Source organism: Eutrema salsugineum, unplaced genomic scaffold, assembly GCF_000478725.1.
Source record: "Eutrema salsugineum unplaced genomic scaffold, Eutsalg1_0 scaffold_9, whole genome shotgun sequence".
Taxonomy (NCBI): Eukaryota; Viridiplantae; Streptophyta; class Magnoliopsida; order Brassicales; family Brassicaceae; genus Eutrema; species Eutrema salsugineum.
The window spans coordinates 3037808-3064419 of NW_006256342.1; the positions used below are offsets into that span (position 1 = coordinate 3037808).

At 37.9% G+C, this 26612-nt stretch overlaps 6 protein-coding genes, 1 long non-coding RNA gene and 1 pseudogene across 10 annotated transcripts; 5 read left to right on the top strand and 3 right to left on the bottom strand.

Annotated features, from left to right (window-relative positions):
• Positions 1-426: 426 nt before the first annotated feature.
• On the bottom strand, positions 427-3138 carry LOC18007796 (ETHYLENE INSENSITIVE 3-like 3 protein). The gene is made up of 3 exons (XM_006390455.2): positions 2938-3138; positions 754-2507; positions 427-657 (listed from the first exon to the last, which is right to left on the bottom strand). Exons 1-2 carry the CDS (start codon positions 2970-2972, stop codon positions 785-787), a joined length of 1758 nt encoding a protein of 585 aa, XP_006390517.1. The 5' UTR covers positions 2973-3138; the 3' UTR covers positions 427-657; positions 754-784.
• Positions 3139-6511: 3373 nt separating this feature from the next.
• On the top strand, positions 6512-8856 carry LOC18009030 (UDP-N-acetylglucosamine--N-acetylmuramyl-(pentapeptide) pyrophosphoryl-undecaprenol N-acetylglucosamine transferase). 3 transcript variants are annotated; one of them, XM_024151747.1, is made up of 5 exons: positions 6512-7735; positions 7835-7943; positions 8030-8165; positions 8262-8373; positions 8789-8856. In XM_024151747.1, the coding sequence occupies exons 1-5, from the start codon at positions 6786-6788 to the stop codon at positions 8796-8798; spliced, it is 1317 nt and encodes a 438-aa protein (XP_024007515.1). In that variant the 5' UTR covers positions 6512-6785; the 3' UTR covers positions 8799-8856. The 3 variants fall into 3 exon arrangements, with proteins under 3 accessions (XP_024007515.1, XP_006390519.1, XP_006390518.1); XM_006390457.2 differs by lacking the exon at positions 8789-8856 and adding an exon at positions 8444-8782; XM_006390456.2 differs by lacking the exon at positions 8789-8856 and having other exon boundaries at positions 8262-8782.
• Positions 8857-8940: 84 nt separating this feature from the next.
• LOC18008877 lies at positions 8941-11764 on the top strand. Of its 2 annotated transcripts, none has more exons than XM_024151744.1 (11): positions 8941-9584; positions 9669-9746; positions 9882-9981; positions 10070-10177; positions 10285-10412; positions 10531-10633; positions 10734-10838; positions 10933-11103; positions 11190-11360; positions 11453-11553; positions 11649-11764. In XM_024151744.1, the coding sequence occupies exons 1-11, from the start codon at positions 9336-9338 to the stop codon at positions 11706-11708; spliced, it is 1374 nt and encodes a 457-aa protein (XP_024007512.1). In that variant the 5' UTR covers positions 8941-9335; the 3' UTR covers positions 11709-11764. The 2 variants fall into 2 exon arrangements, with proteins under 2 accessions (XP_024007512.1, XP_006390520.1); XM_006390458.2 differs by having other exon boundaries at positions 10734-10834; positions 10929-11103.
• A 649-nt stretch (positions 11765-12413) lies between these two features.
• Positions 12414-13818, top strand: LOC18007969 (F-box/kelch-repeat protein SKIP6). Its single transcript, XM_006390459.2, has one exon. It carries the CDS (start codon positions 12497-12499, stop codon positions 13667-13669), a length of 1173 nt encoding a protein of 390 aa, XP_006390521.2. The 5' UTR covers positions 12414-12496; the 3' UTR covers positions 13670-13818.
• A 388-nt stretch (positions 13819-14206) lies between these two features.
• Positions 14207-15629, top strand: LOC112082252 (annotated as a pseudogene).
• A 3988-nt stretch (positions 15630-19617) lies between these two features.
• On the bottom strand, positions 19618-20704 carry LOC112086710. Its single transcript, XR_002899581.1, has 3 exons — positions 20263-20704; positions 20086-20137; positions 19618-19836 (listed from the first exon to the last, which is right to left on the bottom strand). It is a non-coding gene; the product is annotated as an uncharacterized LOC112086710 (long non-coding RNA).
• A 260-nt stretch (positions 20705-20964) lies between these two features.
• On the bottom strand, positions 20965-22669 carry LOC18008410 (RNA polymerase II subunit A C-terminal domain phosphatase SSU72). The gene is made up of 4 exons (XM_006390461.2): positions 22428-22669; positions 21956-22076; positions 21438-21556; positions 20965-21306 (listed from the first exon to the last, which is right to left on the bottom strand). Exons 2-4 carry the CDS (start codon positions 22074-22076, stop codon positions 21205-21207), a joined length of 342 nt encoding a protein of 113 aa, XP_006390523.1. The 5' UTR covers positions 22428-22669; the 3' UTR covers positions 20965-21204.
• On the top strand, positions 22157-24448 carry LOC112082271 (cysteine-rich receptor-like protein kinase 25). The gene is given in 8 exon segments (XM_024149893.1): positions 22157-22165; positions 22387-22485; positions 22566-22776; positions 23264-23377; positions 23380-23500; positions 23606-23756; positions 24043-24248; positions 24250-24448. Coding segments are annotated over 8 exon segments (1110 nt in total).
• Positions 24449-26612: the final 2164 nt, after the last annotated feature.

Below are 26612 nucleotides of genomic sequence, written 5' to 3' on the forward strand. Positions count from 1 at the left end.
TGGTCCTTTGGACCCACTATGTATGTTTGGCAATGGAGAAAAACATCCAAGTGAAAATTCGATCATCAGCTTTACAATACCGAAGATTTATCTCTGTTAAACGTATGCAGCTCTGCAATCTGCACAACTCTCTTGATCACACATTGGAGCATCCTTTCAGATCAAGATGCAACAACCCTCGGTCAGACTGTGACTACTTTTTTGTATCGATTTCTCGTTTTTTTGGAAGATTTGAACTTCACTTGATAAAAAATGTTTCCCACATTATCTTTTCGTTCCAAGCAAGTATAAGCTTGTTTCCCACTGGACAACATTTCTGTCATCCTTGTTTCAAAAGTTAAAGGTCAAATCTCAGAATCAAGTTCATAATTGGCCCTTAAAGAACCAAGTCAAAACTCGGATATTACAACTTGAAATTGAACAAAGTACATTTCATGATTCTCTTGAATTGATGAATTACTCACAAGTTAATTTACAAAAGATACACTGACTGCTTCCCTGGCGAACATTACAACGGTAAAAGCAGTGTCTGGCGAATTATTCAAAACAAAAAATTGTATCTCTTAACAAATCTAAGAAAAGAAGAAAAGGAAGAATTAAGATCAGCAGGAGAGAATGTAACTGTACTAGCCAGACTATTGCCATGTCCCTTTGAACCTGCAACGTAACAGTAATCAAAAAATTAGACAACACCGGAAATTTTAAAAGCTAATACAGAAATATATAAAATGGTGTGGTGTGACACAAACTTACCATGTAACCTCCCAACAAAATTGGTAAGAAACTATGCTCCAAACCATGAGTAATCATCATCAAATGCACCATAGGAATCAAACCCAGAGTAAAAGGTGCTACTATCAAACGCCAAGTCATTAAATGGAGACAGAAGGTTACTGTCCAAGAGCTTCTCTTGTTCACTCTGATACTGAGATGGCAAATCTCTGCCTCTGACGCCGTCATCATTTCCATGTAAACTCTGAGGTTGAAGTACTCCTCCTGGGGCCTCGAACCCGCTGTTGTGAGGCAGTGCTTGAGCATTCATCTCTATCTCTGTATGGATAATGTCTTCTTCCTGATTATTCACAAACACTGCAGAGGGATTATAGAAGTTATAACCTGATCCAAATTGCAACTCTTCGTTGGGGTTTGGTCCATAGAGCATTGGCCTTTCGTCTACAGGCATCATAGCTTGTCCATTTCCAGGTGGAAGATAAGTATAGTTGTTATTGAACTCAGGAACCACCAATTCCAGACCATTCTCCTCTGCTCCTAAGGCTATGTTTGGTCCCAAAACACCGTCCTCGTGAAGAGTACCATTGATGTTATATTCCAGCAGAGGTGCATCAACATGATTCATATCAGGTAAGATATTTCTTTGCTCAGCTTCTGGTTGTTCTTCCTCTTGTGGATTGACAGTTCCGGATCTGACTCTGGGTCTTTTCCTTCTGTGGTGTTTCTCTGCTTTATCTTGATCTCTTACTGGGTGTGAGGTGGCTGTTGGTTGTTCTTTTTGCGTTTGGTTTCTTCTATTGTCTTTAGACGAAACCGAACCTGAAGCATCCTCTGTCCCATCAACATCATAGTCACTGTCACTGTTGATCACCGTTTTTCTCCTGTCAGCGTTATTACCCCTTCGATGTGTCTCGGTTACATTAGATGTTCCATTGTCACTGCTAGGCTGCTGAATGAGGGATTCCTCTTGGTTCAAAACCGCCAACCAAATCGCACTCTCTTTAGCTGTCATTTTGTCCTGTAAACATTTTGACTGGCGAACATGCCTCTTGATCTTTGCAATATCAGGCGACATATGATTGATCACAGCCGTCAAAACTCCAACTTTCCACATCTTCTTGAGATCATGCGGTTTTCTGTACGGAGGGCTCTGGCTTTTAGGCAGACCGAGTTTCACCCACCATTCTTCATCCCCTGTTGGCCACCAAGGTGGAGGAGTTCCTTTCTCCAAAGGGTACTTCCTCTGCGGAGGATCACAATGTTGCATCAATGAAGATAACAGAGACCCTAAAGTTGCATCTTGCAGGTCTTGGAGAACAAACTGCGAGTTTCTATTACCATCTGATTTCCCAAAAGCTAAGCACTCCTCTTCATACTTAGCAATCGCAGCTGGCCCGTTCTTATCAAACTTCACCTTCTCTTTCCACCATGCTCTTATATTGTCAGAGGAACCGCTCACTGGCTTTCCCTTTTCTGGTATAATACCATACACAAAGCCTCGAACTTTGCAGACTTCCATAAGCTTCAACATGTATTTGAGTATACCATCTTGAGCTCTAGACATTTTCTTCCTCTGCGCTTGGTCAGAGATTTTCTTAGGCATCTCTTTCGTTTGAGCTCCCTGAGAACCACCTTTTTGTCGTTCTTTGATTCTCTTGAGCCTGACACGATCCTTCCACATACGTCTCTCCAAGTCTTCCGCATCAATCTCTTCATCACTCACATCAATCTCCGCTACATTATCACTAGCCAAATCATCAGGCTCATTCTCCATCCTGTCCCAAATACGTTTACAATATTCAGCCAATCAATTCACAACAACCTTTGATTTTGAGCAACTTAAACAAAAATCACAGAAACCATTTGCTTCGATTCAATAAAAAAGAAAAAGAATGGTTCATCATTTTCTTCCTCTCCCTAACTCCTACAAGGAGAGAAAAGGCTGGGCAAGTCAATTTTTCATTGATCCGTAAATTTCAATTGAGATTTGCCCAACACCTCCAGGGCAATGAAATAGCTGTGGTTCATGTTTAACCTTTAATTCAACCCAAAATCATCCCTGCGTATTGAAAGTTGAAAACTTTTGGGAACCTCGTCACCGGTTCGAATCCAGGAAAGGAGCATTAACCCTAAATTTCCTAGATTCGAAGCATGAACTTTGAAATTCGAAAGCAAATCAATGAAACTGAATCCAATGTTCCTCACCTGATGTCTGCTACGGACATAGCAAGATCGCCCATATAAATTAAGTCTATTCGAGAATGATCAAAACCCTTCAAACCTGAACCGCCGAAATTGCAGGTCCTTGAAAGAATTTAGGTTTTTTTTTTCTCTTGTCGTTCAGGTGGAAGAGTAAAAAATGGCTGCGAATTGGGAAGAGGCATCGATTAGTTCGGGGACCAAATCCCAAAGTATTGTGGCAAAAACCCAAAGGCCAAATTTGTTTTTTTTTCTTTTATTACTTTTTGTTGCAAAACCCAAGTTGTTTACTTCAGTTCTGTTGTTTTTTTTTTTCCTTTAACAGGCAGTATATTTTCTTACTCTATCAATCAATACTCTTCTATCTCTATGGGTTTTTTTTCTGCCAACAATTTCTCTTTTTATTGCAAAGAATATTCTTTTGATTTTAATTTGCCCGAATCATCGGCGACTTGTCGCAAACACAACACTATTAATTTCGAGTGACCCATTGACAGAAGAGCATTAAAGAAAGAAATATGTGTGGATCGGAATGTAATGACTAATGAATCTATATTAATCGGTTTTATTAAGTTAAGAGTTGAGTAATCTTTAATCTGTTAGAAATCCTGAAAGGTCAAACAGTAATTAATTTTTTGGTTTAGAATTTTTTTTTTTTTGTTAGGTTAAACCCATTACGTAAACTTTCTTATTACTTTTTCTAGTCTCTTGTGTTCTCTTGTGACTTTGTGAGTAGACGAACCCTTATTCTTTCTCTCAACAATGCTTTACAAGTTACGCTGGTTTCACGAGAACCAGAGTGCCAGACCATTAATAGCCACCCAGATTCCACTTCTTTTAACTAGGTTTTTTTTGTCGTCTTCTTTTAACTAGGTTTATAATTTGCTTTTTCAGCAAAACTACTTTTTATTTGTTAAAGGAATTCTTTCAGGAAAACTACATTTTTCTTAGTTTTGGGAATGCAGATTACTATTTTAGACAATGGCCAATGAGTGATTTCTCCCCTTAACGCAATCCAATTGCTTGTTTTAGTAAATATTTTTCCGTCTGATTTTAGTTACCGTATCATATTTATGAACCATTGTACTATATACAGGAGAAGCAAAAAGTAGTGATAGAAATAGCAAGTTGCAGCATCATAGGGACCAGTTTTGCATTAAATACTTGGCACAAGACCTACCCACAGACCACAACTCTTATTTTCAGGGCGACCTTTACATATTGTTCAATTTATAATTTTATTTTTTGTGAAGGTCTATTAATAGTTTAATACAGTTCATTTAGCCATTTGTAAAATAGTTTGCTTACTATATTAATAGAGACTAGATGTTTAGCCCGCACCTTGTGCGGGCGGAGATGTTTCATTAAAAATACTTACTCAAAATCGCTAATTTACTTGAAAAACTTACTCAAAATCACGTTGCGCCGAAACATCATCTTTTCTTTCAACTTCTTTTTGTCTTGTTCTTTCGATTTTTTTCTTCCTATTATTCTTTATATAGTCTATATTTTCCAATTTCTTATTGTTTTACATAAAATATTAAATAAACAGACTTTTTCTTTGTGTTTTTTTTTTTTAGTTTTATTCCTTCTTCTATTTTCTTCTACTATTTATTTTTGGAAGTTTGGAAGTTTTCAGATGTATATTTTCACATCTTTTATAGGCTTGATTATCTTTGTATAAACGATCAATTTCAAAAAATCTTGCAAAGTGAAGCACAAAGATAACATCGACACATATTATCCGAGTATTCTAATATGAACTCTCCTCTTAAAACAAAGTTGAAATATAGTTTGGAAGCTGAAACCAAGTCACTCTTAAAGTTGTTATTCTTTATTGCCTAAAAAGTAATTCCAAAATTATATACAAATTCAAACAACTAAAACATGTTTTAATTTTTAATCATAAAAATTAGAACTGTATTCACTTCTTATATTTTGTAGTAAGAATAATCTTCACATAATGAATTATTTATTATTTGAGACATATATTCTTCCAATTATTTTTTTTTTAAAATATTAGATTCTTAAACAATTATAAATGAGATGACTCTCTCATAGGAGTTACTCACTTTTCCTTTGATCGTTATGTAAGGTACCTACTGGTATTATTTTGACTATTTCCTAGTTTTTAAAACTTTACCAATGTACTCTGTTATTGAGATTTACATAATGAGATTATTTTTTCTATAAGGCATTGAAAGAAGTAAAAATCTTTTAATTAGCGGAGTGATGCTATAGGTTTTTTTTAGGAGAAAAAAATATATTCTTTATTTATCTTAACCAATAGCTTCTCAATACTATAAACTTACAATTTTTCACATGTCCCTCCAAATTGTAAACCGAATACTTGGTATGATCCTTAATTTGGAAAATACCACTTGCAATAAACCATATGGTTTTTTGCACCAATAATATAAATCTGAAGCTGAAAGATCTCTCACTTACCATATGGTCTTTAAAGCTAAAATTCACTTCGCTTTTAATATATACTATGATGATTAGTCACCTAATTGAATAAGAGAACTTATAACGAAAAATTTACTTCGCATATAGTATATATGATATGATTTTAATGTTTTTTAATTAAATTCCAATTTTTAATAAATTTTTAAAATTTAAATATTTTTTGATTAAATTCCGATTTATATAATTTTTTATTAATTTACGATTTTTAATATTTTTTAAAATTTAAATATTTTTTATTAAATTCCGATTTTAATAATTTTATATTAATTTACGATTTTTATAATAAATTTTATTAATTTTCGATTTTTAATAATTTTTTAATTAAATTTTATTTTAGAAAAATATAAGGAGGGGTAAAGGGTAATTAACCACTCTGAAATTGAATGAGAGAGCTTTAACTTAAAATTTTACTTTGCTTATAATATATATGATATCGCATAATACGCGCTTAACACGTGCGTATATGAATGGATTATTTTTTTAAAAAAGTACCTTTCAGTATTAAAAATATACTAATAAAAAAAGACTTTTCACTAGAAAAGTCAAAAATATGAAACTTAATCTACTCTAAAATAGCACACATTATGAATACAAATTATATCTTAGAATCTACAAAATCTGGGGTATATCATAAATATATTATCATGTACATATCTAATTTAAGATGGATAAACTACACGTATTTTTTAAGATGGCATAATTTGAAGCTTTAATACACTTATAACAACATTTAAGAGGTATAATAAAGAGAACAAAAACTTGGTTTGGTGATAGTGTACTTGTAGTCAACTAGTCATCCCTAATTCGTTCTTCTTGTAAATTTCCCACGGTTATCATTTATTTTTCTTGTACGAAATCTTAGTTAGATACAAATATTCACGACTTCTTGGTTCGAATACCAATATTAAAAGCTCTTCCAATATCAATAGCTTAATAGTATGAATTATACGTGGTTTAGAGTAACTAACAACATGAACAAATGAATAAAATAACAAGACTTCCCTCGTGGCAAGAAAACAGTAAATAAATAAAAAAAGTAGTAAAGAAATTGACTTTTCTCGCGACAAACATTGACTATATACCGTATGATGAATGGCGTCTCTGATCTCATCGCTTCTTCAATTTAGTTCATTTGATTCGAAAGATCGCGTCACTGGTTATCTTCTTCCTCTCAAGTCTCAACACTACTGAAAACTTCACATTGCATCTCTTACCCATTCAAAATTCCTCGTAATATAATAATTTCAAATGGGTTTATGGTTCTAAGCATCATAGTCTTCCTCTTCTACCCAAATGTCGTTGTGAAATTTTGACTTCAAAGCTTCTCGCTTTGTCTCTTCCAGCTTCTTTTTATTGCTCAATTTTGTTCCTTTTCTTGATCTCTCATGGCGATCACTACCTTCCCATCTCCGAATTTACCATTTTACCCTTCAACCAAACTCGTCCCTAGTCGACTCACTCTCTCCTCCTCCTCCTCCATTTGCTGTCTCTCCGTAGACCGACGAATCAACAATCCTTCCACCGCCTCCGCCGCAAAGAACGACGAAATCTCCGGCTTACGAGTCGTAATATCCGCCGGCGGCACCGCCGGACACATCTCGTCGGCACTCGCGATCGGCGACGAGTTAAAATCCGCCGACCCACTCGCTCGGATACTCTTCATCGGATTCCCAAACAGCATGGAAAGCACGACGATACCATCCGCCGGATTCGATTTCTCCGAAATACCAACCGTCGGATCATCATCTTCCCGGCCATTCATCTGCCTCACCTCCTTCCTCCGTTTCCCTCTCCGTCTAATCCAATCCACCTTCGAATCCTACAAAATCCTCCGCAAATTCAAACCCCAAATCGTCGTCGGCACCGGAGGACACGCCTCCTTCCCGGTATGTTTCGCCGCCGTAATCATGAGACTCAAACTCGTGATCCAGGAACAAGACTCGATCCCTGGAACCACGAATTGGATTCTCTCTTTCTTCGCCGACACAATCTTCGCTCCTTTCAACTGCACAGTCACCAACCTCCCTAAGAGAGCCGCCGCCAAGTGCGTCGTCTATGGGAATCCGATCAGACAAGCGTTGAGACGGTACGCGTCGAAAGGAGCGGCGCGTGTGAGCTTCTTCGGACAGTGGGCAGGAGCTGTGTCGGAAGCTAAAGTTGTGCTTGTGCTTGGTGGGTCTTTAGGAGCAAACGCTATTAATATAGCTTTGCTCAACTGTTACTCACAGATGTTGTCTGAACATGAGAACTGGTTTTTCGTTTGGCAAACTGGTGTTGAAGCTTTTGATGAAATGGATAGTCTTGTTAGAAGCCATCCTCGTCTCTTTCTATCTCCGTGAGTTACAACATTTTATAACTCTTTTTTAGCTTTTGTAATGGCAGAAGACTCACACATTAACTTAGAACTCAAAAATGTGGTCTTTTTGGTGTTAAGGTTCTTGCGTACTATAGGCGTAGCTTATGCGGCTGCAGATTTGGTTATCTCGAGAGCCGGTGCCATGACGTGCTCAGAGATCATGGCTTTAGGCAAACCTTCTATTCTGGTATGTAAAATCCTAATTGGTCGAATTTTTGTTACATCTTAGTGTGTTTTGCTTGTAATAATGCAATGAAAGTTATGTTTGTTAAGATACCATCACCACATAGCGATGAAGGGGATCAAGTTAGGAATGCTTCTTTAATGGCGGACATTGTTGGCTCAAAGTTAATAACAGAGGAGGAGCTAGATTCGATTACTCTTCGAGCTGCCGTGGAAGATATTATAGGTAGCTTAAACAAACAAACAAAAAAAATGTAGAAAACAATCTCAATGTTTTCAAATTCCATCTTCTTCTTCTCATAGAGTTGGTTCCAAATGATAGGGAATGAAGAACTGATGACAGAAATGAGCGAGCGGGCGTTCAAAGCTGCGAGACCTGACGCTGCATCAGATGTGGCTAAACACATTATTTCTATCGTCAATTCAAGAGGAAAGTAAGTAGATTCTTCTGTCGTATATACTCTCTTCTGCCTCTTCAAGAGTTTTGATTCAGTTTTCCAGCAGCTAGAGACCTCTCTAGATCCAGCAACCTCCAAGTAGAACCTAACTAAGAAGAGTAAGTGTGCTACAAATTACACGTGTTGTGAAACAAAGATATACGTGCATGATTTGATGAGTCGTTGAAGATTTTGAATAGCTATTGTTGGTTTTTGGTTGACCAATTTGGCCTTGTGGATCTTGAAATGGAGAAAGTATAAACAATCTGAAACTTGGATGGCCGCCGTTTTGCAAATACAAGCAATTTTCAGGATCTCAGAAACCAGTAGCGTATTTTCCTATTGAATCTTCACTTATGGGTTATATGATCTGAATCAAAAACTTTTCCTTTGTATATTTTTTTTCTCACAGTCTAAACTGACCGTTATATTCGGACGAAGAACCTTCTCTCTGACTCAGAATGTCTCTCGTCTGCCTTCGCTCATGCGTGTGAATGAAGTTAAAGCAATTTTCAAAATTTCAGCGATCAGATCAACCACCTAGCCATTGAATAAGTTAACCGATTTCGTCGACAGTTATATATAAAACAAAATTTAATGATTTCGTTTTATTGGCTGGACTCTGGATTCGAATGTGCAGGAATTATTGGGAAATAAACTAAGTAATAAACTTTAGAATCCTACAAATAATTAACTGATGAATAATAATCTTTTATCTATATATTCACTAATTTGATGTCTAATTCATTTGTCCAAAAAAAAAAAAGAGTCATTACTCTATATTTTGGTCGCAATGAATTTAAATTGAAAAATCTTAACCACAAAAATTAGAAATAGAAAGCAGAGCAGAAAGGGACCGAGTGAGATCTTTCACCTTCCGTCTATATAATTATTTAACCGTTGCTCTGCTCCGACGACTCAGTCGACGGTCGAGCTATCGGTGGTGATTTGCGGTGGTCATGGATGCTCTCCGATTCGAGCTAAGCTCAGCTTCCCTCACTTCCTCCGTTCCCGCCTCTTCTCTACTCAGTCAATCCCGCTACTCCTTCTCCTCGGTGCAACTCGGCCGAGTCGGCTCATCTCCGGCGATCGGATCGGTCGCGAAGACGACGGCGAATGAAATCTGTACGGCGGACGAGCTCCACTACGTTCCTGTTCCCAACTCCGATTGGCGCGCCGCCCTCTGGCGGTATCTCCCTTCCCCAAAGGTACCTATATATATACGCATACATGTGTGTATATGTACGTATATGTGTATTTAGATACGTATTATCATGTTTATATGCTTACAGGCACCTAAGAGGAAACATCCTTTGCTCCTATTGTCTGGGATTGCGACCAATGCTCTTACATACGATCTTTCCCCTGAGGTAATTTGATTATTTCAAACAACCGGTTTTGATTATGCTAATACTGGTCTTGTAGTGATCTTGAAATGGATTCTTGTTAACACAAATCTGTATATGGAAGCTAAACCAATTTTTTTTTTTTTTTAATGTGGATAGTGTTCCTTTGCAAGATTCATGTCTGGTTCAGGATTTGATACATGGATTCTGGAGCTCCGTGGAGCCGGATTGAGTTCTCTCAGTCTTGATACAGATCCTGGTAAAGGCATGATAAGATTTTCTTGTGATTTGAATTGGTGTGTAAATGTTAATTTAATTCCTGATAAATCCTGTTTGTTGACGGAAAGAGAAACCGAGAAGTACAGATTCCAGCAAAGACGAGCAACGAATAGTCTCAAACCTATTGGAGAATCTCATAAACGTATCTGAGAGGGTGGAAAATGTTCTTGATGGAGGTTCATTCTTTACCTCTCTCTCTCTCTATCTTATATTGTCTATTCGACATGTTCTGTTAAGACCAGAACAGAGAATCTTTGTCTGGTTACTGAGAAATAACCTGCAGGTTTCAAGATCCTCGGGTTGCAAGACCGTTTATCCAAGAGAGTGGAAGATTTCAAGCAGCGGCTTGAACTTATCCCTCGTTACAATTGGGATTTTGATAACTATCTAGAAGAAGATATTCCTTCAGCGGTGAGGTGACACTTCTTCTTGTTAATTTTTCTTTATAATTGAAATTCACTTTGTTAGAGTCGAGCTCACCTGCGTGCTATACCCAGTTATGTCTAATTATATGATATGTTGGCCTCAGATGGAGTATGTGAGGACTCAAACCAAACCAAAAGATGGGAAGTTGTTAGCTATTGGTCACTCAATGGGTGGTATTCTCTTATATGCCTTGCTCTCAAAATATGGTAAGCTCTCTCATGCATCACATAGCCTGATATTCTCTTACATTTGTTTTAAAATGTAGTTCATAGTCAGATTTTGGCTCCAATCACGTTTTCTCACTAGGCTTACAAGGAATGGATTCGGGTTTGGCTTCTGTCACTACTATTGCATCAACGTTGGACTACTCGTCCTCAGGAACACTCCTCAAGTACCTATTACCCGTGGCAAGTACTTAAAAACCAACCACCTTACTATTACACTCTTTAAAGTGAAAAATACGACTGAAGAAAGTGATCTTAAAATTTCATTTTGTTTCAGAAAGAGCCCGCGCAAGCTATTAACCTGTCTGCCCTACCGATAGATACAATGCTCGCGATGGCTCACCCTCTAATTTTTCGTCCTCCATATGCTTTGTCCTGGTTAACCACTAATATCTCTGCTCCTCAAATGATGGACACTGAAGTGATTGAAAAGCTTGTTTTGAACAGCTTATGTAAGCTCATTTTCTCAAACTTCTCAACAAATTTCAGCGATAACAATAACGTTTGTTCTGAAAAACCCAATAAAAAAAAAAAACAGGCACGGTGCCGGCTAAGCTTCTCTTTCAGCTAGCAACAGCCGTGGACCAGGGTGGACTGCGTGACAGAACCGGTAATTTCTATTACAAAGATCATATCAGCCAAACCAGTGTCCCGATTCTAGCTCTTGCAGGGGACTGGGACATAGTCTGCCCTCCTGATGCAGTATACGGTAGTTACTTTACAACATCTTTTTTAAGACTCCTTTCTCTTGATTGATGTAATCGTTAACCGGTGTTTAATGGCGTTTGATCTGATGAGCAGATACTGTAAAGCTGATTCCAGAACATCTAGCCACTTTTAAAGTCTTAGGATCACCCGGAGGTCCACATTATGGCCACCAAGATATGATTTCTGGTCGAACGGTATGAGTGATCAACTTCTCTTCATTCTGTTTTTCCTTATCACTTAACAGAATTATGTTTTGATTATATTCACTGTTTCATTATAATCATTACAGGCCCGGAGCGAAATATATCCACTGATTATTCAATTTCTTCAGCGCCATGATGAGAGATAAGATCAGCAAAATTTCAAATTATATCGATTCTTGTTTCTGTAAAAAAAAAAAAGAAAGAAAAAAGCAGATTAAAGGTACATAGAACATTCCATAGATACATCATACATACATGTATTAAATATCCACGAAATTAGAAGCTTAAACTTAGGATCTCAAAGGTATCGTAGAAGAAAAGTGAAGTGATTTCTTCTATCAGACTGGTGAAGATTTCATTTAGATGTAAGCATTATTGAATTGACCTCGTGTAATAGTGTAGATAAACTCAGATAAGTTGTAAGACGATTGGGCATTGGCTATTACAAAATAGTAGGCGTGAGCTTGAAAATTTGCATTTAGAGAAACTGAGAAGTTTAATTCAGAATAAGGTGAATGAATGAATGTTGTTAATTGTGACTTGTGAAGTGATCAATTTTGATCTTAATCCTCAAATTGGAGGATTTCCAAAGTGAATCCTTGAACCAGTTCTCACTTCTGAAGAACCAAAGTGTTTGGTCTTTGCATCAGGTGTCTGAACTGCAAATTACACCAATAAATAAATGATAAAAAAGGCAGAATTTTCCAATTTGGAAATTTTGTTTTGGGATCAATTTTGTTTCCTACTCTCGTTTTAATTCTTAACTTTTTTCTATTTTTTTTCTTTTCCTTTTTTCTTTTCCGACAACTACTTATTTATGGTGTCTTGCTTGACAAGTTGTGAACGAACAAAGAAAAAAATCCCTAACTTGATTGAGATTTAAGGCCAAAAGGTAAATCGATCGATCCGCTCCGGCTCCGGTAATAATCAAAGGATGAAAGGAACAAGTGCAATTCGGGGATGCCGACAATCTCAATTGGCATTAACGGCATCGCAGAATGAAACGAGGAAGAAAAAAACGAGGAAGGTGTGTGGGTTATGGTCGTTGCCAGATGCGGTGGTTTTGAACTGCCTGGCTCAAGTCTCGAGATTGGACCTGGCGGCCTTAGCTATCGCCTCCAAGTCACACCGGTCTCTCGTAGTTTCCCCTGAGCTCTGGGACTTGAGGTCTCGGATGGGTTTCTGCGAGCGTTATCTATACGTATGCTTGCACATCTTATCCGAACCAAACCCACGGTGGTTCGTCCTCCACCCCGTGCAACGCCGGCTGAAACCGATCGATTCGTATATGTATCAGACTCCAGCATCATCCTCTTTCGTGGAGATGGATTGGGGGATCTATATCATCGGTGGACTCGTCAACGGCAAGCCCACTTCGGATGTGTCGCTTTTCGACTGCTTCGAGCACACCTGGTTCCGTATACCGCCCATGAAGATGGCTCGTGCCTCCGCATCGGCAAGCCTTATAGACGATAAAATTTACGTTTTTGGAGGGTGTGGGGATGACGCTGATTCATCAAACTGGGCTGAGGTATACGATCTCAACACTGAAACCTGGGATTTCTTGTCTGTGTCTACACCGACCCTGAACAATAAGACCCTTAATATCCAACAAAGCGTGGTGATTGACAAGAAGAAGGAGGTTTACGTCCTAGCTGAGGATGGTCAGAGCTTCTCCTTCTCACCAAGTCAATGTATGTTTGTGGCCAGCGAGAAAACTGATGATTCTAAGCCACAAGACAGAGCTGACTGGTGTTTGATTGGGACTTTTATATTCTGTCGTGGTGGTACCCGCGGGAAAATACTATGGTGTTTGCCATATGAGTTGGATTGGAAGGAAGTCAAGGGTTTAGAAGAGCTTCAAGAATATGATATCACCAAACTCTGCAGGGACTCTACTGGGAAGATGGTCATCTTCTGGAACGTGAACCCGCAGCCTGAAGGTCCTAAGAGTGTTGAGCTCTGGTCTGCCGAGATTTCCCTGAAGAAAAGCAAAGTAAGCGAGGCAAGCGAGGAATGGGAGGTTTGGGGGTATATTGACTGGTCCGGTAAACTCATAGACACAGATAACGTTAAGGTCCTATTTGCTGGTTCTGTTTTTATCTGATGTTCTCACTCCCTGGTTCAAACTATTTAATTATATCATCTCTGACTCAATGAATCACATTGAGGGGATATAAGTTGTTTTGGGTGTCTTCGTGTATGTTTTTTTTTTGCAGTTTGATTTATATAAATAAAATTTGCAATCTTTACTCTTGTGCTCTTCTTGTTTGGCAAAGTGAATCAAGTATTTTAGATTCAAAGAAAACATAGATTTTGCAAGACTTTATACATGTTCTCAAAGCTAAAGTAGAAATGTCATTACGTAGTTGCCCATTTTGGTTGATCAGCCTCTCTCTCTCTCTCTTCTCTACATATATATATATACATCTATTCTTAAGAATGTCCTGATTTTATTATGTTATCAATACTAGTGGAAGAATCATGTGACTATTGTATTTTTCTCTGCTGCTGCGAAGGGTCATCCTATTTTTGTCCATTTGTTCTTGTCGATTCTTCATCTCATTTCTCTCATCTGATCTCTCTCAGGTAACTTCTAATTTCTCTCTATGCTTACAAATTTGTTTCTGGGTTTAGCAGAATGATGAATGCCTCTGTTCCATTTCTCTCATCTTGAATTTGTGCTTTCTTCCTGAGTAACCAAGCTGAATCCTAAAATGCTAAGTACGAAGAGGAGTGGTTAGCTTTTGGGAAATCAGATGGGAATAGAAATTCGCAGTTTGTTTTCCAAGACCTGCAAGATGCAGCTTTAGGGTCTCTGTTGTCTTCATTGATGCAACATTGTGATCCTCCGCAGAGGAAGTACCCTTTGGAGAAAGGGACTCCTCCACCTTGGTGGCCAACGGGGGATGAAGAATGGTGGGTGAAACTCGGTCTGCCTAAAAGCCAGAGCCCTCCTTATAGAAAACCGCACGATCTCAAGAAGCTGTGGAAAGTTGGGGTTTTGACGGCTGTGATCAACCATATGTCGCCTGATATTGCAAAGATTAAGAGGCATGTTCGCCAGTCAAAATGTTTACAGGACAAGATGACTGCTAAAGAGAGTGCGATTTGGTTAGCGGTTTTGAACCAAGAGGAATCCCTCATTCAGCAGCCTAGCAGTGACAATGGAACATCTAATGTAACCGAGACACATCGAAGGGGTAATAACGCTGACAGGAGAAAACCGGTGATCAACAGTGACAGTGACTATGATGTTGATGGGACAGAGGATGCTTCAGGTTCCATGAGTTCTGCTAGGCTGCTGAATGATCTGGAAATGGTGGTTCCTGAGTTCAATAACAACTGTACTTATCTTCCACCGGGAAATGGACAAGCTATGATGCCTGTCGACGAAAGGCCAATGCTCTATGGACCAAACCCCAACCAAGAGTTGCAATTTGGTTCAGGTTATAACTTTTATAATCCCTCTGCAGTGTTTGTGAATAATCAGGAAGAAGACATCATCCATACAGAGATAGAGATGAATGCACAACAGCGGGTTTGAGGCCCCAGGAGGAGTACTTCAACCTCTTAGTTTACATGGAAATGACGACGGCGTCACAGGCAGGGATTTGCCATCTCAGTATCAGAGTGAACAGGAGAAGCTCTTGGACAGTAACATTCTGTCTCCATACGACTTGACGTTTGATAGTAGCACATTTTACTCTGGGTTTGATTCCTATGGTGCATTTGATGATGATTTCTCATGGTTTGGAGCATATTTACTCACCAATTTTGTTGGGATGTTACATTGTAAGTTTGTCACACCACACAATTTTTAGTTTATAGAATTCTCGGTGTTGTCTTATTTATTTTTGACTGTTTGTTGCAGGTTCAAAGGGACATGGCAATAGTCTGGCTAGTACAGTCACATTCTCTCCTGCTGATCTTAATTCTTCCTTTTCTTCTCTTCTTAGATTTGTTAAGAGATACAGTTTTTTGTTTTGAATAATTCGCTAGACACTCCGCTTTTACCGTTGTAATGTTCGCCAGGGAAAGCAGCCCGTGTATCCTTGTTTTTTAAATTAACCTGTGAGTAATTCATCAACATGATTTTTACTTTGTCCAGTTTCAAGTAGTTGTAATATCCGAGTTTTGACTTGAACTTGATTCTGATATTCCAGGCAACCAAAAATTTTAAAATTTTCCATTAATTCCTAAATTTTTGCTGCACAAGACTCAATTGGTTTGATCATAATAAGTTTTTAAAAAACTTTGTGAAGCTGAACTTGATGATGAAAATGATGAGTAAGGTGAAGGAATTGGACTTGTTCTGGAGTTGAGGAATTGCAAGAAAGCGTTCAGGTTTCAATCAAGGTTTCAGTCCAGGTTTCAATCGTTCCATCTCTCCAGAAGATGTACACAAGCTCTCCTAACTCTCTTCCGGCTTCTCTGATTCTGGTCTCACTTAGTTTAAAGGGAGGATAACTATAAAAGCCTTCAAAAATCGTGAAATTATTTAAACAACCTTCAAAAATTTTAATTATTAGAATAACCTACGGTACCCATTCTACCCTTTTGACATTTGATAAGAAAAAACGTATTTACGAAACTGCCATTACTATTTATAATCCACGTCAGCAAAAGTTTGATTTATTTACGAAAAAACCAATGCGCTCAAATAAACAAGTCTACCAATATTTGATGGTAGACTTATAAAATTTTGGTAGACTTATATTTGAAACGGTAGATTTGTTTTGGGTCAGTAGATTTATTCGAAAACGGTAGATTTGTTTTCAAGGCGGTAGATTTGTTTTGAAGTCGGTAGACTTATTTTGATAGATTTATTCTTACGTTAGGTAGAGATGTTAGTGGTTAGTAGACTTATTTAATTTCCAGTAGACTTGTTTATAATGAGGGTAGATTTGATACGATCTGGTAGACTTTTTTCGACAAGATTGACTTTGGTTGACTTTTTGGTAGACATTATACCGGATTGGTAGATTTATACTATATGACGGTAGATTTATTGTCGTCCGAGATAGACTTTTGTGTAATGATAATAGACTTATTGTTGGATGGTTTGAGCCTTAATGACGGTAGACTTATTTTTAATGACGGTAGATTTATAATGGTTTGATAGATTTTAAAGTGTGTTGGTAGATTTATCTTTGTACTGATAGATTTGTTATTGAAATGGTAGATTTATTAGCCGACACGGTAGACTTAATTAATGATAATGTACGGTTATTGTGTAGTAGATTTATTTGATGAGACGGTAGATTTATACTAATTTTGGTAGACTTAATTAATATGACGGTAGATTTATTCATGAGATCAAGAAACACGAACCTGATAGACTTAAAACGATATTGATAGACTTGCAGAATTTGGTAGATTTGTTAGAAATAGGTAGATATATATGGCATTGGTAGATTTATTCAGAATTGGTCGACTTATTATGAAGTGATAATAATGGTAGACCTGTTTCTTAAGGACATTAAAGGCATATAGGCTATCGGAGTTCACTGCTCTATTTGGGCAAATACAAGCTTCTAATCATGGTCTTTATAACTATTTGCAAAAAGCGGATGTACGTATGTGGTCTCGGGTGCATTTCCCAGGAGATAGATACAATATCACAACCAGAAACATAGCAGAATCAATAAACAAGGTCCTTTCGATGGCAAGAAGTTATCCAATCGTAACACTTTTATATGAGATAGGATCATTACTTACAAGATGGTTTGCAAAAAGACACCGGTCCGCAAGTAAAATGAAAATTGAGCTTACAACCGGTGTTGAAAAATTGCTCCAGGTACGTAAGTTTTTGTTTTGGTACATAAGTTATCTTAAGGGATTGGTAGACTTGTTTGCTTATTGATAGACTTGTTTTCTTAATGGTAGATTTGTTTTTCCATGATAGATTTAATACAATTTGGTAGATTTATGTAAACAGGTCAAAGTTCAGGAAGCCAAGCAACTGGATGTTCAAGAGATAGATGAACATCGAGCACAGGTCACTGGTGGGTCGTCATTGCATGTTGTAAACTTGGAAGCGCGAAAATGTACTTGCCGAAGGTTCGACATTGATAAAATCCATTGTGTTCATGCTATTGCAGCCGCTAATGCTGCAAAAATTGATATTGTCCCTCTATGTCATTCCTATTTCCGAACATCTTACCTGTATAACGCTTACTCGGGGGTAATCATGCCAAGAGATACCGCCTTACCTGTGCCCGATGAAGTGGGTACGAAAGTATGTTAAGCCCTTTTTCATTTGTATCCCACCCTGACGGCCCAAAAAATCGCGTATAAAAAGTGCATTGGAAGTGGCAATGCAGAAGAAACGTCCAAGAAAAGAACACAAGTGTGGAAACTGTGGGGTAAGCGGCCATAATCGAGCTACATGCCGAGCTTGAACTTAGATGTTTGTTGTTGTATGCTATAGTGTTTAATAAGTGGTGAGTGTAGCTATCTTCTTTCTTAAAGTGAACTTTAAAGGGTTGTCATTGTTTGTAGTTGTTATTTGTAGTTGGTATTTCTTTGCAATCAAATCTACCAAGACAATATGCAGGATAATATATTTGCCATTGATCCCATAAAGAAAAAATTTCTGTGGGAATAGTTATCCACATGGCTAATACAGCATGTTCCAACCTACCAAACTTTCAAAGGACCAACTTCAAACAAAAAAAAACATGGTCCTTTGAAAGTATAGTCAACAAGTCTACCGCAATTAACCTAACAAGTCTACCGCAAAACATAACATAAATCAACAAGTTTACCGCAAAATATAACATAAATCAACAAGTCTACCGACGAGACGAAGAAGACGATCGTTCTAGATCTAGACGAGACGCTTGTCCACTCGTAACTGGAGAAACCCGATGTACCTCACGATTTCGTCGTGAGGCCCAGAATCGACGGTCAGATCTTAACCTTCTTCGTGATCAAACGGCCAGGAGTCGACGATTTCCTGAAGAAGATTCGAGAAAAGTACCAGATCGTCGTTTTCACGGCGGGTTTGAGAGAATATGCATCGCTCGTGCTCGATAAATTGGATCCGGAGCGGCGCGTGATATCTCGAAGCTTTTACAGAGACGCGTGTAGCGAGATCGATGGGAGGTTAGTGAAGGATTTAGGATTTGTGACGAAGGATTTGAGGCGCGTGGTAATTGTAGACGATTCTATCAAAATAAAATAAAGTCTATCAAAACAAAATACAGTCTATCAAACTAAAACAATATGTCTATCAAACAATAAACAAGTCTATCACATTAACTCTAAACCCAAACTTACTAAACAAACAACAAAAAAACCTACAGAACTACCTCAAACTCGACGCCGGTCGACAAACCTCTCGAAATACGACACCTTTCACCGGAATACGTCTCTTACAAGTGGAAAAGTGAAATATTAATATTAGGGTTTAATAAAGGTACAAACTTTAGACGGCGGTCGCCCTAAAAATCGCCCCGACGATGCTTAAAGTTTTGTCGGAGACGGCGAAGACGACGAAGACGAAAGGAAGAAGACGAAAGAAGAAGACGAACATAGAAAGAAACAGAATCTCAGAGGAGAGGAAAGAAGAAGAAGAAACAGAGAAGAAGAAAGAGGACCTTACTGAATCTCGCCGGAGAAGAGGACTTCTTCGACCGAAAACCAAAATCGCCGCACACTGTAGCCGCAACCGTGGCAGAAATTTTTTTAGAAACACAATTAGGGTTTCTAACTATTACTTCTTATATATATTTTCTCTCTTAATTATTTGTTTTAAATTTTAAGGGAAAGAAAAAATAATGGCATTTTGTTTATAAAAACGAAAAGATAGACTTTAATGTCTTTAACCATCTTTTGAATGTTAGTTTAGTTTTCCAAATTTGGGGCAAAGTTATTTTAGTAAAGAGGCAACTTTTGAAGGTTGTTCTAATAATTATCTCTAGTTTAAAACATGGAACATAGCCGGTGTGAAACAATCTTAATTCTTAAACACGTCTCTGAGTAGTGTTCCCAAAAAAAAAAAGCCAAGTCTTCTGTATCGGCGGTTTAAGATTGTTTAACATATAACTTACACTAGTTCTAACTTCTAACCCGAGCACCAAGAGTCGCGATGCCTTTTTCAATAGCAAAATCAAACAAAGTCGGGAGATTTAATCATACAAAAAGTAAGGCTTGATGATAAGGCAACTCTCAGGGCTTCCACAACTTCATGGTGCAATCTTCACTATAGGTTGCGACAAGGTTTCTATGTGGGTGGTGTGTTACGCCTATCACATCTTTCTCATGCACCTGCCATAAACATAAGCCTTTTTCAGTCACCAGGTTTTCTAATCAGACTAGATTAGAAACGTAAGACAAGCATTGCCACGAGAGAGGACTAAAATCTAAGCGAGCTTTATAGATATCAAAACATGTATATACACAAGGGTCTTCATGACTCTAGTAAGTTAAAGTTATGAGATTATGAGTTTTTTTTTTTAGGTGCGAAATGCAACTTTTTAATTTCAACAACCCAGAATCTGTTGGATATATGCTTACCATCATAAAATGCTCAAGTCCACCGGTTTGATAGCTGAAGCAGTACAATTTCCTGTAAGTTAGAGCACCAGTGTTAGGAGCATCAAAAGAAAGGAACCATAAGACATTCCTTTAATAAACAAACTCCTGCAATTTACCCATAAGTAAGAAATTTGATTAAAGGGTAGAGAGTAATACCTGTCTTCACCGCTGCAGTATATCCAATCGCCTTTTGTAGATACACAGGGTAGAGTTCCTCCTCCGACATGTTATGCATCACGTTCTCCGGCTCCACCAGAGAATGATTCTTTTGCCCATCATCGTCGTCATCAGTCGCAACAGTTTCTTTTCTAAAAACGCAATTTCCTGGCTATGTTGGCGGCGGTTGAAGCGGTGGAGAGAGAGAAGAGGAGGAGGCAAGAGAAGATAGACGAAAGAGTTGGGGACTGAATGAGACGTTTCTTATGTGGAAGTTGAGTATGAAGCCGAGTCCGAATCCGAAACCGATAAGAAACGAACACAACACAAGGTTTTGAAAGAATTTATGTGATTTGAATATCTTCGATATCAAGATTTGGTGAAGATGTCGACTTTCTTGTTGAAGAGGGTCTTCTTGCGTTTCACGGCTCTTCATTATTTCTTGGGTCTGTGGTGTCCTGATGGGTTTAAAGCTAAACATTAAGAACCGTGGGACGAACGAAAAGTTATATAGTGAAGAGTATGATCGTCATCGAATTTTAAAATGACTTTTCGCCATTGGGTTTCTATAAATATCTAATCTCACGGGCGTGGAACATTGAAATTGACTTACACATGATTCTAGGGGTTGGGTTAATTCAATTGGTACACGACTTGGGTTTTACACAAACACGTTAACTTAGATTGCGACATTAAAGATGAAGTAATGCTTGGGTTAAGACAAGTAGTGTAAAAAACAGAAACAGTTTTGGTATGTAGAATCAACTCATCAAGGCTCTGTTTCAACTTTCAAGCAAGGAGAAACAAGCAGTGGCATGTGTTTAGGAAAACAAATTCTCAGTTTCTAACAAACAATTTCTTCTCCACTCTCGACCATAAAACCTTAAGCATATCAAAAGAAAGCTCGCGTTGCTGCTTACTGCAACTAATGATTGTATCTCTTCAGTAAAATGAGATGCTATAGACAAGTTTCCGCCTATGTTGTTTTTCAAAACCCGCGACAATGTCATCAATTGTATCTTCCCATGATTCATTCCCTTCAATCTAAAACCAAACAATCGTCGATGTTAGTATAACCCCAGTATATAGTTGTATCAAAAGCTGCTAATACAAGAGTGATGACAGTAAAAAAGGTGAACAATCGAATGGATAGATTTCTTGATAGGATTACTGACCTCTTGACAGAGTTCCAAGGCGAGTCGGCCACCAATAGCTGCTTCTTCGTGGTTATCTTTAACTTCCAAGTTCATCACAAGTATGGTTTTCATAAGTGGCTGTTCTCTGTTGTTAAGATCTGCAGGTTGGTAACAGTATCCAAGTCGATGAGATGAAGATAGTATGACACACAACAACGTGCAAATTACTTTCACACAGCAAGAAAACTCCATCAAACAATGACTGCAATCGATTTTCAGCTAGTGAATATAGCAAGCAAATTAAGTTACGAGAAATGGAATTTAACCCATTAAAATAACTGAGTTTCACACGACTTGTCGATGCTTTACAACTTCAACAATTCATATTTATACATCTAACATAACTAGTTCGAGATAATTTACAAAATGAAAAGATTGTTGGGAAACAACGCGCATAGAAAAGATAAAAGTCTCAACATTTCGATCTTCTTCAAATGGAACATCAAGCAACTTTGAAACAAAGTATTTAATAGTAAAATGGGGAGGATTTAGATTACCTTCAAGAACTGAATCGAAAACCTTTTCTTCAAATGTCATTACAACATCAAACACACCATCACCAGCATTATCTTGCCACCTCTGGGGAGCAAGTTTCACAGATAAATTCCTCTTAAGCATCTGCAAAATACCATTCCGCTTGTAACTGAAGAAACAGTTAAGGTATCAAACTTCAAGTGTACAAGACTCCTCACAACAAAATGAACAATGTTCTAAGCACAAAAAAACAAGGCATCAAAGGCTGGACAAAATATTTGTTTCTCCGAAATCAATGTCTTGAGAAAATCAGATTAAAAAGAGAATTAAACCACTGAAATACGGAATCTGGAGAGAGATATAACTGTTCCAGCCTAGAAAACGTAAGAAAATCAGGGATTGTCACAGCATTAGAAGAAAATTGACATTGAAGCAGCGACTAATTAGAAATTAGGTCTTCAAAGCTAAGAACAAATTAGGTCTTGAAACCGCAACTGATTTATTCTCCGAGAAGAATCGGCTCGGACACGGCGGATTTGGCCCTGTCTACAAGGTAAACAAACACTAGAAAGTTCTTGTTTTTTTTGGGTTGGAAAAAAGCGACGTTTATTCGAATGAATCGACAATATATAGGGACTGATGCCGAGTGGTGAAGAAGTAGCTGTGAAGAAACTATCGGTGAATTCTAGACAAGGGTCGAGAGAATTCACGAACGAGGTTAAGCTTTTGCTTAGGATTCAACACAAGAACTTGGTTTCGTTGCTGGGTTGTTGCTTCCATGGTCCCGAGAAGATGCTGGTTTACGACTATCTCCCTAACCGGAGTCTTGATTATTTTCTATTTGGTTAGACCATCTCTTGGGAATCTAAAACAAATAAATATTGATATTTTAATAATATAGTTATATAATTAAATTTTAATTCTAAAATTAAAAACAAACCAATAAAAAAAATACATGTAGAGCCTTTAGAAAATGAAGTTCTTAAAAAAATAAGCCTTTAAAAAAATACATGTAAAGCCTTTAAAAAAAATACATGTAGAGCCTTTAAAAAATACATGTAGAGCCTTTAAATAAGGATTTTAAGAACTCTCGCTCTTATTTTTATTTTTTTTCTTTATTTTAATTTATAAAAGTTTTTCTAAATCCCTTCATTGGAAGTGTCCTTAATACAACATTTCTTAGTTTCCATCTTATTGATCTCCTATGATTTAATTTTTAATTGTTGAAACAAACCACACCGAACTGGACCGAATCATCGGTTCTTGTCTGACTAATTCATTCAACTGATCAGACCAGTATGATTGAACCGTTGATTTCTCTGTAATTTCAGATAAAATAAATCTCAGTTTAGTTGATTGGTACAGTCGATGGCGAATAATTATAGGCGTGGCAAGAGGACTGTTATATCTACACGAAGAAGCTCCGATTCGAATACTCCACAGAGACATAAAGCCAGCAACATTCTTCTAGATAATGACTTGAACCCGAAAATCTCTGATTTCGGTTTGGCCCGGTTGTTCCCAGGCGATGGCACTCATACCAATACTTTTAGAATCTCTAGGACTTAGTGAGTTCACCAAATCCCATTACAATCTCTGATATCTCAGGGAGAAAAAATACGAATGTTGTATATGTATAGTTAAGAGTCTTATATATGTGAGTGTTCATGCAGTGGTTACATGGCTCCTGAGTATGCCTTGCACGGGCTTTTATCTGTCAAATCAGATGTTTTCAGCTTTGGAGTCTTGGTTTTGGAGATAGTCAGCGGAAGAAAGAACCAAATTCCTCGTCTTGGACCGGAGATGGCCGATCTCTTGAGCTATGTAAGTTTAAACCATACTCTCAATCGGTTCTTTTTAACACAATCTATACCAACTAACCAATTAATTATGGTTGATATCAGAATCGTGGTTTACTTAATTAATCGGTTATTACTACACACCATAACCAACCCGGATCATGGTTTTGTACCAAACCATGCAAATTCAGCCCCCTATGCATGTTTCCATTTGTTCTGCTTAGATGTCAACAAATCTAACATTTGCTCATTTTCCATTGGAACCAAAATTGGTCGTCTGACTCAATAACCATAATCTATATTCGGTACAGGCGTGGAAGATGTACCAAGAAGGCAAAATTCTGGCATTGGTGGATCAATCTCTAGCAGGAGTATACAACTGCGACGAAGCAGCCACATGTTTTATAATAGGGTTGCTTTGTTCCCAGCAAATCACATCAAATAGACCGGACATGAACATGGTTCATCAGATGTTATCTAGCAATTTATTCGATTTTCCTAGACCGGGTCGTCCTGGAAGGTCGTAGAGGAGGCGGTTATACAAGTACCAGGACCGGTACAGGAGGCGGTTCAAAATTTTTTGGATTAACCAGTAGCAAACCAAACAGTTTTAATAGTAGAAGAAGTATTGGAGGAGGAGCGCCCGGACAGAATAGCGTTGTTGAGGAGTACTCGAGGACCTCCATTACCATGTCTTCCTTCGCCGAAGGAAGATGAGTTTTAAACATGTAAATGCATCCTTATGAACGTATATATATATATATATATAGAGAGAGAGAGAGAGGCCCAATTGAGAGGGATTTTTTTTTATATTATATGTTCATGCATGGATCGTTATATTTGAGTTCTTACGAGTATTTGGAACACATTTTAGTATAAATCATATATATATGGATCTTGAAGGCCTTTAAATGATGCACAACAGTGCTGAAAGGAGAGCAAAATTTTATGTGTAAGAATTTTATTTATATTTAACGTTCTTCTTCTTAAAAAAAAAATAATATAGTTTGAATAGTTGAGTCGTATATATGGAGTTTTAGGCAGTCTAACTAAGTAACAGATTTTTCTAAATACGATTGTAGCGATTTGATCTAATATTTAGTCGACTCAAATCTAGATTAAGAACTCTAGAACACAGCAAAGTTGATTACCCAGTTCACGACAATTGTCGCTATGTCTGGGGAGAGCGAAGCTCTCAAGATTCCACTAAGTTGATCGGAAATCACCTCCGATATGGTTTACAAGAAGAATCTCTCTTTACAACCTCCTACACTAACTCTATGCTATATTTCTCCAGATTTCAGGAAGAGAATCCATAAGCTCAGCCAGTGCTACTTCGGGAGGAAGAAAGATGACACACAAGATTGTGTAAACCCCGTATCGATCCTAATGACAAAGAGCTTCAGATAATCCCAATGAATCCCTCTGATTTCACTGATATTTCTAGTCTCTCTGCAATTTTGTCTTTCTTGTGTCGAGCTCGTAACAAACTCCGTTGACTAATTTGTAGAAGACGATGTGTTGAATATTGGGCTTCTCCGTCTTTTGTAATATTGGCCCAATAGATCATTATATTTGGGCTTCGATGTAGAGACATAAACCCACAAAACTCCACCTTGTCTCTATCGAACTTCATCCTTCCCGACACAACACCGAAAAACACTGATGGAATCTCCGGCAAAATCCAGCTTAACCTTTGCCGCTCAGCTCCGTCTCACCTCATCACCTCTGATGAGCACATCCAGTTATTTTCTGGTACTTCGAAACTTATTCCCCAAATCGATTTGGAATCGACTATGAGAACTCAAATCTTCTACCATGCAAAACCTTGGACCTCAGATCTAGTCTACTAAGCTCCTCAGCTCAAGACGATCTCATGAACCCCAGAAGAACTGCAACCCACAAGGTAATTAGAACCTCCTCTAACTTCCCAGCAACATTCAACTGACGCTTTTGACTGTTGATTTTTTTTTCTTTTGTAAAGAATCCAAATAACTCTTCTTTGGTTTCTTCCTTCTTGACTGCAAGATGACAAATCAACCAAACACCTCTACAGTCATAAATTCCGAATCAGGCTATGACTCTGAGAGACTCCAAGCCTCTCTCGAAGGTCTTACCAGGTACGCTCTTAGTTAGAATGTCTGCCGGATTCAATGACGTATGAATTTTAATAACTGATGCACTCCCTTTTGCAATAACATCTCTAATGAAATGAAACCGAGTATGTATGTGTTTAGTTCTTTCGTGAAATCCTCCATTTTTAGCTAAACAAATAGCACTTTGATAATCACAATGAATCTTAACATCCTGTTGCTCAAAATCCCAATCTTCGCAAATACCTTTCAGCCATAGAGCTTCTTTAGTAGCCTCGGCTAATGCTATATACTCTGTCTCTGTGGTTGAGAGTGCAACTATTTGTTGGAGTCCTGATCTCCAACTTACTGTATTGCCTCTTACCTGAAAAACATAGCCCGTAACTGATCTCCTTCGATCTAAATCAGTTGCATAGTCGGCATCACAGAAACCTTCTACTTTAAACTCTGAGTTCTTAGTAAAAGTTAAGCTGTGACCAACCGTCCTTTGAAGATACCTCATAATCCAATTAACCGCTTGTCACTGATTTCTCCCTGGTATTCCCATAAACCTACTAACCACCCCAACTGCATGAGCCAAATCGGGACAAGAACCCACCATTGCATACATAAGACAACCCGCCGCACTTGCATACGGAACATCTGTCATGAATCTAGATTCTGTCTCTGACTCTTTCTTATCTAAGCTTTTGAGCCTAAACTGTGATCCGAGAGGTGTAGCAACCGGTTTACATCCTGACATTTTTAAATGTCACCAATACTTGCCTTAAGTATTTCTCTTGTGATAA

What these genes read in the sequence shown, in the direction of transcription:
- LOC18007796 (XM_006390455.2), bottom strand. Translation starts at nt 2,972, where the DNA reads ATGGGCGATCTTGCTATGTCCGTAGCAGACATCAG. An exon ending in ATGTCCGTAGCAGACATCAG is followed by an intron (nt 2,508 to 2,937) that starts GTGAGGAACATT and finishes TATTTGGGACAG; the next exon opens with GATGGAGAATGAGCCTGATG.
- LOC18009030 (XM_024151747.1), top strand. Translation starts at nt 6,786, where the DNA reads ATGGCGATCACTACCTTCCCATCTCCGAATTTACCATTTTACCCTTCA. An exon ending in CCTCGTCTCTTTCTATCTCC is followed by an intron (nt 7,736 to 7,834) that starts GTGAGTTACAAC and finishes TTTGGTGTTAAG; the next exon opens with GTTCTTGCGTACTATAGGCG. An exon ending in TAGGCAAACCTTCTATTCTG is followed by an intron (nt 7,944 to 8,029) that starts GTATGTAAAATC and finishes ATGTTTGTTAAG; the next exon opens with ATACCATCACCACATAGCGA.
- LOC18008877 (XM_024151744.1), top strand. Translation starts at nt 9,336, where the DNA reads ATGGATGCTCTCCGATTCGAGCTAAGCTCAGCTTCCCTCACTTCCTCC. An exon ending in CATACGATCTTTCCCCTGAG is followed by an intron (nt 9,747 to 9,881) that starts GTAATTTGATTA and finishes TAATGTGGATAG; the next exon opens with TGTTCCTTTGCAAGATTCAT. An exon ending in CCCTCCTGATGCAGTATACG is followed by an intron (nt 11,361 to 11,452) that starts GTAGTTACTTTA and finishes TCTGATGAGCAG; the next exon opens with ATACTGTAAAGCTGATTCCA.
- LOC18007969 (XM_006390459.2), top strand. Translation starts at nt 12,497, where the DNA reads ATGAAAGGAACAAGTGCAATTCGGGGATGCCGACAATCTCAATTGGCA.
- LOC18008410 (XM_006390461.2), bottom strand. Translation starts at nt 22,076, where the DNA reads ATGCTTAAGAGGAATTTATCTGTGAAACTTGCTCCCCAGAGGTGGCAA. An exon ending in TTTCGATTCAGTTCTTGAAG is followed by an intron (nt 21,557 to 21,955) that starts GTAATCTAAATC and finishes ACCAACCTGCAG; the next exon opens with ATCTTAACAACAGAGAACAG. An exon ending in CCTTGGAACTCTGTCAAGAG is followed by an intron (nt 21,307 to 21,437) that starts GTCAGTAATCCT and finishes GTTTGGTTTTAG; the next exon opens with ATTGAAGGGAATGAATCATG.